Raw genomic sequence first — 16,252 nt, 5'->3', positions numbered from 1 at the left:
CAGTTAATTTAGGTTAAAAGAGGGTGCCCATTCTAAAGAGGAACAATTACTTTTAAATAATGGAGCACTTTTACTCCAGAAAAAGTGTTTTAATGTAGCCAGCTTAATCTGGTCACTATTTTCAACTCCTTTCCCTTTGAAAGCAAACCCTAAATCAGTCTGAACTACTAAAGATTCAAATCTACCTTAATCTTATTCTTTAATGTGGTATTTTTGTTCTAGCTACTTAAGCAACTTTGGATAATAAAGTAATATAAATGTTGCATATGCAATTTATTACCACATTCTGCATAAAAATTACAAGCACCAAACACTTCACCGAAGTATTTGGACTTCTGGCTCTTACATTCATACCCCAGGCCCAAAGGTTTCTTTTTCTTCAGAAGTGTTACATAAATAACCAGTAAGCAACAGAAATGCACTTAACTCTGCAGTATCCTGTAATTCACAGCTGCACAAATAATTACAACCCTTCTCGGGTAAAACCTCACCAATTTAAATGAGTTTTCTCTGAGCAAAGAAGGACAGAAATCCCTCTGAGTGATAAGGAGATCAGCAGAAGCCTTTCCAAGTGTTAAAACAGTCTGATCCCCAGGGTATACAAATGCTACCTGCTGATGACTGAAAGAGCATGTTTTTCAGACTCTGGATCAAACTCTATTGAATTTTGAATGGTGTTTTCCTGCATGTATTCAACAAGGTAACCATTTCAGCATTCCAGTGTTTGTAGGAGGGGTTTAACAGGCCATGCTTTTTGTTTAAGATCAATCAATTCCCATTCCCTGCCTCTGATTCCTTGGTTTGTAAGAAGACCACTTACCAGCAAAATTTGATTCAGGCCCCTACAGAAAACAGCATCAGCTGTTCATTTGTGAGCCAGGTCTGGGGGATACCATAGGTTTTTGGAATCAGACCTTTGTTTCCGTCTAGTCAAGGGATGGCTAAACATGGAATGACATAAAACAGGGTTGGTGGGGACTGATGGGGTCATCTACACCATCTCCGTATCTCCAGGTGGGACCAGTTTTGCCTAAACAACTCTTAGCAGCTATTTCTCAGATTTATTCTTAGGAAATGTCTGTGTGAAAGTATCAGAAAGGTTCTTTTACATCTGGCATGCATCTTCAGTTAAAGACATCATTATAATACCACTTTTATTTTTCAGGCTGTAAACATACAATAAATTACCAAACCTGGTAGTATATAAATTCACATTTGATTTATTAACTCCTGATAGCAATTCCTCTTTCTGCAGAAGTAGTTGAGTAGTGGCATGTAATTTAAGACATGCCCTACACTACTGCAGCAGCTGAGACTTACATTATCACAACACTCATTTTATTTATGTTATTTTTTTTTCTCCACTAAAATTGAAACAAAAATTGTCATTCATTCCCCACAACAAGGTTCTAATTTTAGGGGAAGATTCTAGGAAGGGAGCAACATCCTTGAACTTACAACAGTAGGAATACTTTTTGCTTCTTAATGTTGCCATGAGTAAATCCTAAGCTGCAGAATGTCACTTCCAAACTAATGTTTTGTCTTTTTGGTGATACTTCAAGGAAAAAAAAAAAATACAGTCAGTTTTCAAGGTACTCAACCATTTCTGGCAAGTTATCTAGACTGTCTAACAAGAGCTAATTTACAATGGGAGGTGTCTACAACAGGCGCCATTAAGTCTAGAGCCATGAGACTGACTTCTCCCTGTACATCAATTTAACAAGATTATGATGTAGAAGGGTACTGTACTTCTGTGTGAAGTTCAAGGCTTTTTATCCCAAGAAATCATTCTCTATTCCTTTTAGCTAATGCACAGTGAGGTTCTTCCAATCACTGTTCTTATAAGAAGGCAAGAAAATGTAATAAACATATAGACATTTGCAAGTAAATAGCTAGTAACGCTTTTTTAATTCAACTTCAAATCAAGAAGGGTTCTAATTCAGATGAGGTAACAGATTCATCTTCTTAGTGCTCTTCCCATGCAGAGTTTTGTAACTGTAACAGTAAATGCATAACAAAAATATATATTTATATGGGAGAGAGATATACAGTGTTCTTAAAGTGTGTCGCAAATACAATTGGTTTACGTACACAAAAGTAGAAAAAGCAAAGGTTGCCTTTCCCTACTACTTCAAACTACAAATAAATTACTTTTCAAAGTTTTTCTTCTTACTTAATTCCCAGCCTGATACAGATGCCAAATACTAAAATTCTTTCAATGTTTTTAGAGGCAAAACCTATCATTATTGTTTTGTGACTTGACAATTAAATGTGATACTTGAGTAAAGTGAGAATTTCAACATTTGAAGGTTGCAGGCTTAAAGAGAATATAACATCCACTATCATCACAATCCGTCACAGACCAACATTGCTGGCTTTGTTTGGGGTTTTCTGGTTTGCCTTTTTGGGGACACTTTTTTTTGGTTGGTTGGTTTGGGTTAGATTCAGGTGCTATCTTTTCTATTTCAAGGTTATTGAAAGGAAAGGGAAATGGTAGAGAACAGTCCTTATTCTGACTGAAGCCAAACTACAGGATCTGTCTGGAAAGTTTTGAGTATTACATTCTCCTTAGTGAATATTTTTTAAGACAAAATGAGCCACCTAGGAATGAAGAACATTATTAAAAATTAAGTAAAATATATTTTCATGGAAGATGAACCTAAAAGATTGCAAGTGCCATAAACTGATTTTCCAAATACCAATTATAATTATTCAGTTTTCTCAATGTGCATTCTTTGTTTAGGTTTTTTTTTCTTAGGTCAAACTTAGATCAGGGGATTTTTTTTTTTGAGCAAACTATTATCACATACTGACCTGCTCAAGTGTGATTCATGTTCACTAGAGCATAGATCCACAAAACTATAAAGTCACATACTTTCCAGATAAAAATAACTGTAGCTCATTCTGGTTTTACCAAGTCTTCTTTGGTGCATGACAATATCTTAATGTTTATGAATAACAATCCTTTTTTTCTGGCTGCAGTCTCAGTTGCTTTCATACTGATAAATGTTAAATATTAATTTAGGGACCTATCTTGCAATCTTTTCATAACATTAGAAAGACCAGCTTCCAAAGATGTTTATGCCTAAGGAAGCCAACAGAGATGGGTGGGAGAACTCAAAAGAACAGGCTTGTGTTGCAATTTGCCAGTGCTTCAGCACTCTGAAAATCCCACCATCTGCAGCTAAGTGCCTCAGAAAGCCTGTCTACTGTCCTAAAATCGTCTTCTATGCAAGCTGGTGTGGATGGGTTCTACAGGTACTTACCGGTGTGTGTACCAGAAAACAGCAGGCCAAAGAGGAGGAAAATAATATTAAAATATTCCCAGAACTATTAAGCTCTAGAGACTAGCGGGCCTGCCTAATTCATGAGAATTGATAAAAATCAAAACATCAAGAATCAGTCTAATCTGCAGAAGACCACCAGCATACACTAGTGTCAATAAGAATGTATGTAACTTACAACACATCGATGAAGGTAGTGCCCCTATAATCAGACAAAGACTACATGATCATATGCACAACATGATGAACCAAAAGACCTTCTTGGTACTTCCTGAACACCCAACCAGACGTCACTGGTGCAAAAGTGATGCTTTCCACTTGTGAGTAAACAAGTGTCATTGGCCTCCCAGATGTTGCTCCAAGCAAGTATTATGAGCAGGAGTGAGTGTGAACTGTGTGAGGGAATAATTTGGTCAACAATTTGGTCCTATTATTAATAAAACACCTGAATTAGTAAAAGGTGCTAACTAATACTGGTTGTGACCTGTGCCTCCCCCAACTCAATCCTGTATCAGAGAAAAGGGAATTTATAGCACTCCTTGTTCTGATGCTCGCTATGTGAATGGCGCTGCTTTTCCCCAAGAGGAACAAGCAGTGTTAGCAATACCCATGCAATCTCTGATGGGAAGAAAATGAACTTTTTTTTTTTTTTAATACTTACTTGGTAGGGATATAGAGTGACGCCATTCGTTCTTGACAAAGACCAGGTGCCATCAAGGTACTGATGAGCCTGGATAGCCACAGAGTTGAGAACATTACCATTGCTGGGGCTCGTGGCCATTTGAAAGCTGACCTTGGCTTGGTGTCCAGGAGAGCCATTTTTCTTCTCCACTCCATTGACAATTCCTAGAGTGTTGGGTTTTCCACTGTGTTTGTTGGCAACAAAGCCTGTATAATTAGATGTAGCATAAGGAGCAGGCATATATGCCCAGTCCCTGGGCTGCAGGCTGCCCATGTGCCGGGGACTCACTAATGTGGGGATATTGGAGAGAGGTGGAGGAGAGCCTGGCGAGGCATCATAATGTTCTGAGTTGGCAGCCTGCTCTAAGGTCAGCACCATCTGAATGGCCTCTTGCTTCAGCTGGTTCAGGTGTGTGGCACAAACATCACATCTGTTGTCCTTCTCATTCCATGCCTTACGAATGGTGTTGGGAACCTGGAGTTTGTCATGAATCACCGAAGAGAAACCTGGATCCTAAAAATCAAACAGAGAAGGGAAGGGGGGGAAATAGGATAGAAATGTTTAACCATGGTCAGCACAGTAAAACATTATTACTGCTGATTGGGCATTTCAAAAGCCACTTTATGAGATAAATTTAGAATGCAAACAAAGGCCATTAGATAGAGTCAACATATGCCAGCAGCAGAGCTGAACAAAAATGAGAAACTAGATTGTGTTGGAAAGAAAAAATATCTTTTACTTTTATTGATAAATGGCAAATATTATAATTCCACTGCAAGTGCTAATGCATGGCAGAGAGAATGAATTAACCTGCTTCACACCACTGCACCTAATTTCTGGCTTGAATGAAATCTACTCTTAGTTACACAGGTGAGATCAAGAGCAAAGCCGCTAAAATCATTGTGCTTGTAGCAAGGTTCACAAATCCATCTACTCATCAATGCCAGCTTTTAGTACTCAAAATACAGGAAATATTCTGTGACAAAAAATGTAGAATTCCAAAGTCTGCCTATAAAGAAAAAAATGAAAAAACAGAAGTACCACCACTCTCCCCAAATCCTTTTCAGAATTCAAAGTAGATGGATATTTGATAAAGTTTTCAAGAGATTTTCATCATTTCATTTACCAAGAAAACACTTTTCAGACAGGAAAGACACCCTTTCCATTAATGAAATTTTCTGCCACTATTTTCAGTATCTACTGATACTATAAAATTTAAAAAAAATATTTATAGAACAGAACATATATATGGTCAGTAACTTGTAATGAATTATTTTCTTCATGAAAAGCATAATTTTGTTGCAAAACCATGTGATTGTGTTGCAAAACCTCTTGCCTCATATCCTTACCTCATGGGTAGGTCTCTGAATACCAGCAGTGCTTTCCACAGAGCAATCAATATACCACCCTGACCTGACCATAGTCATTGAATGCTGCCCTAAATTGCAAAGTGCTTCAGTAAGTTGTGAAGCCAAACAGGAATTGTGGCAGGGGCTTATTACCAAACTTACCTGCTTCTTAGAGTATCATGCAGTTTTAGAAACACACGATAATGATGTGTGTGTTACACAGAGTGAACAATGACAGTTATGAGATGGAAATATTTATTGGAAATTTCTTACCACATTTTTGTGGTTTTACAGTCCAAGCAGAGCAGACTTTGCCTACCTCTCCTTAAGACTGGAAGAATAGAGGGGGTGGGCATGGAGGGAAGGAAAATAAATAAATAAATAAAAATCACACAAATAGACACCAACCCATCAAGTAATTTGAAGAACCCCATCCAAGACAGACAAATTTCTTGATAGTCTAGCTGTGCTGGGAAAGAATGGGTAGGGGCTATAATATAGGGAGGGAAAGAAGTCATCGGTAGAGGGTCATATTCATTATGATCCATCTTTATTATATACTCCAGCATTTTATTTTCACTGTTTAACTACCGTGAACGGCTCCTCAGCATGCAGTGATTAATTGATTCATAAATTATGGTGCTTCTCTATGCACAGCAGCAAAAGAGGAGTTCTAGCCCCAGAAGCACAAGAGAGTCATATAAGCTGATGGGAAACAACAGGAGGCTGAGATCTGATCAAGCCTCAAGCTGGTCATTTCTATTCTATGCACAAAGGGGGTCAGAGCAAAGTGTGTCAGGAAGGCAGGAACTGGATTCTGCACCAACCCTCCCCCCTTAACCTTCAGAAAAGGGACTGGTGGAAATCAAGGGGAAAAACAGGATGCAAAAGATGTCAAATCTTATTTTCCATCCCAGACTATAACTAGGTCAACAGATCACATCAGATATAGGCACCTCATCCATGATGCCAGGTACGGAGGGAAAGGACTCTCTGTTTTCACGATAATGAGCTAGACAAAGCTACCCATATCATTGAAGTGAGGTGTGAGTCTTCTTTCCAGGCTACTCCATGTCAGTCCAGGAAAAATCCTTGCCAGCTCTTTCTTCAGCTAGCTAATGCCACAGAGCTAGCTGTTGTTCTTTAGAAGTCAACTTTCCCTTAGGCAACTGGGCTTGAACCCAGGTAATTATACACAACATTCAGATCCAGCAGCAGTTCAACGTGGAAATACCTAATACTATGATAAATATTCCAAGGAAATAAAGCCTTCTCTAATGTAAGCAAATGTCAGTATGATATAAATATTCAAGTAGCACACCAGCTTTAAGGAGTGCTGGACAGCAGTGAATTCAGCTTCATCTCAGTGTTAAAACAAACATCAGATCATTCTCTGATACAACAATAAACAGAGAGAGAGGGGGAAGAAGGGAAAGAAGACTGTTCCTCCTCAGAAGCAGAAAGGAGGACAACGGGCACAACCTGAACTGATTACTCCCCAGGACTGGCCCTACTCATCTATCAGACTCTGCTAGATGGATAGCTTAACGCTGGATCCAAATCTGGAACATGAAACAGAAAAGCCTACAGGACAGCAAATAGATCTGGAGAAACTCAGGTTCCAGAAACACATTAGTCATATTTTGTTCTCAGCACAAAACTGATATAGCCTAAAAGAGAGTTTACCTTCTTATTCTGCGGTGGGGAGCTCCACAGTAATTTCACAGAAGAGCCAGCTAACAGGCTCGCAACACTTTTAGCAGAAAGGAGGCCAAAGCTGGGCAGTCAATACCCTTGCTTGAATAGCAGGAAAATGTAGCTATATGGCACTTTGTTTCAGTATTTCATCTGCAAGCAATCAACTGCACACATTCCCATAGGAATGCCTGTTAGTTCAATAAACAGTATCTCGTCCCATATGCCATAGTGATGGGCAACCCTCACTGGATAAGCGCTTGGAGTCAGCTGCACTAAGCAGCAGGAGTTGTAAAGGTTATGCTCACTACAGAAACTTGGGATGTCTAAGAAACTCCACGCTCCCTGGCATGAGAGCAGATTTGCTTATGAAATCTGAGGCTGACACTGCAAATATAATTTATATTTTGGCACTCATTTCCAGGCCTGACAGAACGAAGTACAGTGACACTGAAAACTGAAACAGAACTTAAAAAAAAAAAATCACAAATGAGTTTGGTTTGAGTTCAAGGCAAAGGTTCATGATGGTTTCTCTTAAGGCTGTAATAGTTCACCCATCTTTAGTATAAACAGCATTACTATAAACTCCTATTCCTATAATAAACAAATGAAGGCATGTAAGATGTCTGAAAACTTCATGAGATCAGTCACAACACAGACCATAGTATAAATGCACGAGGCAAGCAGTGAACTAAACGAAGTGCATACTGAGCTTTGTTGCAAGGAGCCTTTTCACGTTACCTTTGAGTTTTCAGGCTCAAGTAAACACCAATTCCAGCTATGTGTGGTTGTTTGCTTCTCCACTGTAACCAGCTAGTAATTAATGCCCCATCTTTCATCCTGAACTAAAAACCCCATATAGGAAAGACAGAAGAGGGAAGGAAGTTTTTCTTTTTAGAGACCCATCATAAACAGGTATGCTGCGGAATTCTTGCTTTACCCAGGCAAAATGTACCCAGCAAACAAGCACTAATTAAGAAGCACTGAAGTACAGAGATAGCTGTACCAGGATAAATACAGTTCTCACCTCATGGAGGAGGGGGAATGGCACTACTGTATCAGCCTGTAAGGTAATACAGATGCATCCTCCTCTCATCTCTCTTCGTAAATCTGTACCTTGCTTTATAGTTTTCATGACATCTTAACTCCATCACTAAGAAAGCAGACTACAAACAGAATAATCCTTTCCTTCCTGCTCTCCAGCTCAGTGTCCATCTTCCTCAACAGAGAAAGTAAACAACTTTCAGCATGAAGTACAGTCTTTTTCACACATACATTTGCACAAAGCTCCCAAGGAGACATGATACAAGCAGGTGGAGCTCAGCTGGTAGACAGAGAGGCAGGCAACAAATAGGACAAATGATCTGCATTTTGCATGTAACATGGAATGTAGCTGATCACAGATTCAGTTACAAACACTTCATATACATACTGTTTTTTTGCAAACACACAGCAGGCAAACACTAAGACATACTCTCTAAGATTTTGTGCACAACTGAATTTGATTTGATCACCTAAAGTCTACACAAGCTAGACATTGTAACCCTATGTCATTATCTCAGAGAAAACTCAGCTATACATTGGGTCTCAAGACCTTCTTATCAAATTGTGCATCTCAACACCAATATTATTCATTGCTCTTCAGGAGAAAACAAAGCAGTCAGTACTAACTAAATCAAAGATATCACCTTCCACTTGAAGATGCTCAGAGAAGACTCATGGTGTTGTTTCCAAAAAGGTCCAAGCAATGACTGCTGGCATGTAATCCATCACACAAGGTGAAGGGAGAAGTAGATGAAAGCAACAAATTTCTGCCCCCAAAGAAGTGTGTTTTCCAGATTCTCACTCTCCACAGGCAGGAAGTAAAAGAAATAACTATGAAACATTAGTAGGAGGGAAGCCTTAACCCTGATAAAAAAACACGTGTTTTTTCTATGACTGTGAAAACATCTCTGCTCTAAACACAATTCTGTTAGCCCATGGTTGATCTCTAAATAGAGGGGGGAAAAAAAATCTCTTTTGTTCTCCTTTCTCTCTTGAGGATGTACTCTCCAGCACAATAAAGAGATTATACTTGTAAATTTACTTTCCAGAGGCACTTGGGCTATTTTCCAAGTGATTCTGTACCCTAACTTAAACATATTCTATCATCTTCTATGCGACATTTCAGAGATTTGCTGTTTTCAGCATTCCAGAACCCCAGCAGTTGAAAAACATCTCCTCACTGTTACAATGGCACCACTTCTGTTAAAGCAAAAGCATGTTCAAATAAACTGAAGTCAATGAGAGTTTTTCCTCAATTAAGCATGTCAAGATACATAATATGACTATGAATTAGTAGCACTATATCATCAAACTGAGCTGGGAACCTTTGGGTTGCAAGCCCTTGCAAAAAACTGTCTTACCAACTTCAGTAAAAACCTCTGCTATGTTATCATATCCCAACTCTTACTATTACAGGTTTTGGCCCTAAAACTTGAAAACCTTCTCTATGCTGCTGACTTGAGCCTTCACTTTCAAAAAGGACATGAGTGCTCTCTGTCCTACAGACAGTATCTCCAGAACACATCTGGGGGACCAGTTCTTTTCAGGGAGCAGGCAAAGGAAAAATCAAATCTTAATCCTGTCTAGTGTAACCATCACTTTACTATTTTCAAGATGTTTTTCTTGACCTGGCACATACTATTGACATTTGGACTGCTATAATTTAACATGTCGGTATAAACCAGCTACGCTACAGCCTGAAAAATGTGCTCCTTTGGTCTAGGCTCACTGTTTTCTTATCTAAAAGAGACAGAAAGCCTAAGCAAGGCTCACCTTACAAACTTGCAGTAGCAGAAAGCAGAAGAGAGAAAACCCTGGAAAAATAGGAGGATTAAAAATGGGGAGGAAGAAAAACAAAAAGTGTTTTCTAATTGGTCCATGGATTGGCTTATGGCTCTGGTGATGGGTCAGCACTGATGGACTTGCAGCTGTACACATCTGGCACACAGGTGTTTGTGTTAGCATTTGATAGCTAGACAGTAGCCATATTTTTAAATGGGTTGAGAAGAAGAGATGAAATAGCCAGAAGAAAATCTAAATATCCATTCAATGGTGCCAAGGCAAGCCTTGCGCAATGAGCTCTGCTATGCAGTTGTCTAAAGCTCTGCAGCCCTGAATGAAGCTCTGGCCACAGCATGCACAGGGTGTCCTGGAGGGAAGCTTTGTCCACAGCTATGTTGTAGACAAACTCAGCTGTTGCCAAAGGGGAAGAATTTGTCAGCACCCTTTTTATAGCACAAATAATAGAAACAAACTCAGAACTGGAGAAGTCTCATCACTTGTGCTGGAAAAAAGTAGCAGCTCGCTTCTCTCCTCGTTTTGTATTTTCCTGGCTGAATGTTGAAGGATTGCATTAGCTTTCTTAGCCACCAGGGCACACTATGAGTTTGTGTTCGACTGACTATTCACCTTGACCCACCCCCTAGTGCTTTTCTACATCATTGCTGTAAGCAGTCCTGTGTCATGCATGTGACACAGATGTATCACAGATGTATTTTTGCTCAAGTTTCCAGTCACACCACAGAACTCAGTTGCTATTGCTGCCTCTTCACTCAAGTAGGGACCAGCTACAAATGTGACCTATTGTCACAATTAAATGCTTTCAAGAGCTTACGAACTGCTAGCTTTATCAACCAAACATTCAGTCTCACTCCTCACCATAGTGGCAAATGTGATACCTTTTTTTCTTAAAATCCTTCCAATTGCCATTCTCAAAGACACTGGTTTTTATTGTTGATATCCTGTTACCCACCCTTTCAAACCCATCTGGGATAAGCACGAAGCATGACTGACCTATAATTACATGGGCCAGACCTGTTAAAATGCTGGAATAATATTATTTTTTCTTTGATCTTTTCAGACTTCCCCATTATTCCAAGCTTTGATAAACATCAAATCAACAGATCACTTGAACATCTTTGAGTAACCAGGCTACAGTAGCAATTACTGTTCTGACACACCTCCACATTTTCAAAGTGTAGCTTGCTTTTCCTGATAGAAGTTCTTTGATGAATGCCAGCACTGAGCTACTACTGACACTGTAACCAGTGATTTCTCAAGCAGCTATCATACCTGAAGAATAGTAACTAAATATCACAAGTGTGAAGGTCAGGACAGTATTCATGACACCTATATACTTACTCTTCTCCTGATTTATAAAGAGGTTTGTAGCAAGCTGAAACCTCTTGTAACTCCTTTTCAGACGTGAGAATCATAGCCCTTTTATTTTAGGCAAACAAGCATTAGAAAAATTGTGGGTTTTATTTCATAACCTGGCATTCTCAAAAGAGCTATTCAGCATGTAACTTTTTTTATCAGATCTGCTCAGCTTCAGCACAATTGACAGTTATAAGAGAATCAAACATTTTCTGCCCTATACAGCTTAATTTGTACCTTTTTTTTAAAAAAAATAATATTTTTGCGTGCTCACTCTTATTCTTGTCTCTGTAATAAACATTAGTATCATAAAATTGCATGCAAGATCACTCTTTTGGAGGGGAAAAAAAAAAAAACCACGATAGATTTGTAAAGGTTATTGTTGGATTTTACAATGGGTAAAGAGCTTTGCCTTTGCATGTCCAATCTCCCTTTTGTTGGTTTTGGTCGGTTGGTTTTCTTGCTTTTTTTTAGTTGGTTTAGGGGGTTTGGTTATTTGCTCTGATTTTTGTTTGTGGGGTTTTTTTCTTCTTTTTTAAGTCACTCAGCTTTTGGATACAATTCCACCAATTTCTCCACTTCACACTGAGGTTCCAACCTGGTTCAGCACAGCTGAGTTTCATTTATCTTGGATACACTCTCCTTAGCAACACTCTTTCAGGGTCTCTTCTCTGGCACCATCAGATTCTTACCCTTCTCAACTTGACTGAAGAGGAGTTAAAGTCAAGGATATGGATTGAATAGAATTGGAGTATTGCAAGCCATAAGTACAGCACTAACTATGGCCAGGTAACCTGAAGAGTTTTACTGCAGTTCAACAAAGCCATTTGAAATTCACACTTTCAGCTGACTTTCTTTCACATCCTTGAATATGAAAACACTAGGCAACTCAAGTAATCTTAGCAAAACTGTAAGTAAAATCCTGCCCACTTCATTGAAATCGGATGGAGCTTATCTGCGTGCCATCTAGGAACCAGAATGAATTTTGTTCCTAACCACTGGGAAAGTATATCACAAAGACAACAGTCACTTCACAGTGATAATGAAGTCTCTCCCATGCACATTCACAGATGCACATGAAAAACCGAAATTTATTTGCCCCTTCTCTGTGTTTTCATTTTGCATCGGATAGATAACATTGCTAAAAACATGTCATTTGGAAATTTTGGAAAGTGTCCCCTCTCCACTGATTCTCAAACCTTTGTACATGTGAAGCATTCCAAGCTGTATACAAACCTGCTCCTATTAGTCAGCGACAGTCATATCTCACAATATTGACTGGGGATTTCCACCAACTTTATCCTGACTGAACTAAATAACATCTGCAGAGCTATTCCATACTTTCTTTAGGAGCTGTTTCCTTCATGTGAATGCACCCAGAAGCAAGCATGTGGTCATCATGAAAGCTGGAAGGTTAGTTAAGACCATGGAGAACAGTCCCAGACCATTGAGCAACTCTTGAGAAGATACCTGCTTAAAGTTGATGGTGTAAATTCTTTTTTTTCCAACTAATTTATGACACAAATGATTTGAACATCTACTAATACGGTCAGCAAAACTACGAAATTGCTGGCCTAGAAGATTGCACCAACTCTATTAACATGTCAAATGCCACTCTGCTTTCCCAAAAGACTTTATGCTGTGTTTTGGGGGGAGAGAAGTTGCATAAGCAGCTCTGAGGTTTGACAGCACCTGTCTGAAACATCCTCCTTGACACATACCAGGCCTGCAGTAGGCTGCTGCTTTAAATAGTAGCCACATACCAGGTGCTGACAGCCACTTGCTCCACGGGCAGCTCATGTCCCCTGCTGTCTAGCCATACAGGCTCTCACAGTCTCACTTCCATCTGCTCAATCTTTCCCCCTCAGTACATTTGGCCTGTTATCATTTACCACTTCTTTCTCACCCCAAGCCATTTCTCACCCCAACCCACAAAAGGGCTACACCTCTTTCTCTTGCCTTAGGATTCTTCAAACTCCCACTGTATCCAAGATCAAACTATATTTCAGTGACTCATTATCTTGGAAACTGCCGTTTTTTCCTCAGAGGGGGAAAAACACCACCATCCCGTTCCTTTCCTGCCAGCAACAAAATGCCCATGTTCCTGCCCCTGGTTTGTGCAGCCTTTGCATGTCCAGCCTCAAGCTCCCCAGCCTTATCAGGTACACAGTTCCCAATCCTAGATACCCTTTGACCCTTCTGCTGCCCCTCAGACGTGACATTCTGCCTCACTCTGTGCACTAATCCCAGGTCCAGGTTAATTGATACCACACTTACTGCTTTGGATGGGCATGATATTATTCATTATTTTTATTAGCACTTGGTTTTGTTTTTATTAATAATGTGAACTGAGAAAAGAAAAATCCCAGCACAGCCCACTGAAACTTTATTCTAACGGTTTTATATTATCTCAGGGTGGGTTACGTTTGCTTATGAAAGTTCCTCAGCTTTGATGTAGTACCAGACGGTAACCACATAGAGTTTTGTATTTATAGCTGTTCCCATTCACAGAGTTATATTAATAGCTTGTTAATGATCTAATTATCAAATTGTCTAATTATGTTTTTGTTTAATTTCATTTGTGCACATGGAATCCCTTGTAATTATTGCCTGTGATCCCTGGCACCCCTAAAATGAGATGTAACATATCAAAGACTTCTCTTTGCAAGTGAAATTTGTGTATGCAAATACACTTCTCGCTTTAGAAATTTTTATCACTTCTGATGCCCCCATATTCTACACAGTTCTCATGTACAATAGCATAGATATATTCATACCATTTGCACGCTTGCACAAAAATATTACAGATGTATTAAAACAAACAAACAAAAATACACCACAAAAGTTAGTCTTTACCTTAGAGAGTGCTGAGTGTCCTCAACCTCCATACACCAAAGAATCTAAGAGCATTAGAGCAGCCATGAAAGAACATTTATTCTACCTAGTACACAGGGCAGGATGCAGGAGCACACCTCAGCTTTTGAGCTGGGAATAATTTCAGGTGCGAAAGTTATTTACAGGTTTCCATGCCACTTGCAAGATCAGCTTATATTTGGTTAGCATGGTATAAATATTTGGAGTAGGCAAAGGGGAGGAGAAAGAAAACGCAAGATCAGGAAAATATTAATGAAAGTGACAAGAATTTGCCAGCTCTCAGTGGGAACAGAATTACACTGTCATGACTGTCTCCCATAGAGTATGAGGATAAACTACTGTCTGTGGGATACATTCACACCAGGCAAAGCTCTGTTCTCCAGCCTTGGGGCAGTTGCACTGTTGAACTATGCCAACACGGCTCAAGTGGTAGAATGTGTGTTATGACAAGCCCGTAACACACAGCCTTTTTTTCTTGAGTCTGCTGCAAATGTATCTGCTAAATTTCATTAAACTCTGTGTGGGTGTGACTTTCTACACAAGCTATGAACTAATCTGTATACTTCAGCATATGCTTCAGCTCCAATTCAGCAGACTCTGTCTGCATCTGCTGAGGCAGAGTCAGTGGAAGGAATTGCACAGGATTTGGTAGTTTGTGCCAAGGGTAGGTGACAGAGACTGGGTTTGAGGGGCTGGTGAGTGCTGGAAGATGTGTGAGGAAGATAAGCTGTGGTCAGGATGGAAGCTGCTGGGCTGCTGAGTGTGGCTTTACATAAGAAAATAGCTCCAATTCCACTCACTGTGGCTTTTACAAATGCCAAAGGACCTGCTTTTGGCTGCTCTCACAAGGTGATCCAGAAGGCACCTACCACACCAGCACCGACTCAAACTGATCCAGCTGTATGATGCAAGGCTGCTCTGAGGGAAGGTACTGGTTTGAGTCCAGAGGCTGACAGGTCACTTGGCTGCCAGGCAACTGGTGATGTGGGTAAAGCAGAAACCTTCATGAATCTGAAGCCAACTGAAGTTGGTATAAAGCACAATCTGATTCTGTGGGCCTTGATGGCCCTGTAAACACTGCTGCTTCTGAACACTTACAGCCAGGAACAAGTGACATGATCTAACATTTACCATAGTGCTTCTCCCAGCTGGTAAATGCTCTATTTCAATACCTATCTTTACAGTCAGATTTGTGACAATGGGCAGCTTTGGAGTACAGCTAATAACCTAATTTGTTGTTGTCACCTATTAAACAAAGAACATCCCAAACTCAAAAAGCAGGCATCATTTTGGTTCAGGACTATTGGGTTTGTTCAAAAGCCCTCACACTGTGCAACCCCAGACTCTCACATCCTGTATCCCATCCTCCTCACTCTCACAAAATCACAAGCAATTCAAACGGTGTAAGATGCAAAAGGGCTCATCAGTTGGAAAGCGTTCTCATCAAGGTCTCAATGAAAGCATTCAGAGCTGAAGGAAGCCAAGCACTCCCCTCTCTACATCCATCGACTGTGAACAGAAGCCTCTAGCCCTTGCTGTGGGACCACAGGGGACAGGCACATAATGAGCCCTCACTGCCAAACAGCATGGTGTTGCTGGCCCCCAGTGACACCAATCTACAAGTGTGGGCTGAAAACATGCCTGCCCTCTCACCACAGCTCACGTTCTATCCTGAATAAGCTGACTGCTGACAAGCCCAAGAGGGGATCAGCCTCTTGACTTGTGTGGTCTGATGAAGGCTAAGATTACAAACCTTTTTCCAAATAGTCCCCAAGTGAGCCACTCAAAAAAAAAAGGGGGGTGGGCAGGAGGCAGGGAGTAAAAGCTTCCAGTAAAGCTCGGTAACATTAGCCAGCCTGAAACCAAAATACAATGTTCCTCAGGTTACGCTGTCAGCTGAAAAGCTCTCTAACCAGCAGGGAGGAAAATGGATTTCCAACCTTCGCAAAGATTAAAGACACTGATCATGACATCAGACTAACACAGGGCTCCTTGTGTACCCAGACACAGCATAATCAATAGGGAAATGGGAATGGCATCTGAAGGGATGAAGCTATCTATTCTAGAGACAGCCACTGCTCTTGAAATACACCAAAAAGGGCTACCCAGCCTCACCACCTACCCTGTGCACCTCCTGCAATTAATGTACAGAGGAACTCTTACTCAGT

The 16,252-nt window shown here is 40.1% G+C and overlaps 1 protein-coding gene across 1 annotated transcript in view; it reads right to left on the bottom strand.

Moving 5' to 3' along the window:
* Positions 1–16,252, bottom strand: part of KIF26B (kinesin family member 26B) — a gene marked incomplete at both ends in the record, with an annotated part of 294,143 nt that overhangs the window by 201,028 nt on the left and 76,863 nt on the right. Inside the window, one exon of the mRNA XM_080342992.1 lies at positions 3,946–4,479. Coding sequence (XP_080199118.1) covers positions 3,946–4,479 — 534 coding nt within the window. The remainder of the gene's footprint in view (positions 1–3,945; positions 4,480–16,252) is intronic.

Source organism: Nesoenas mayeri (assembly GCF_963082525.1).
Source record: "Nesoenas mayeri genome assembly, chromosome: 3".
NCBI lineage: Eukaryota > Metazoa > Chordata > Aves > Columbiformes > Columbidae > Nesoenas > Nesoenas mayeri.
This window is presented reverse-complemented; position numbering and strand designations above follow the sequence as displayed.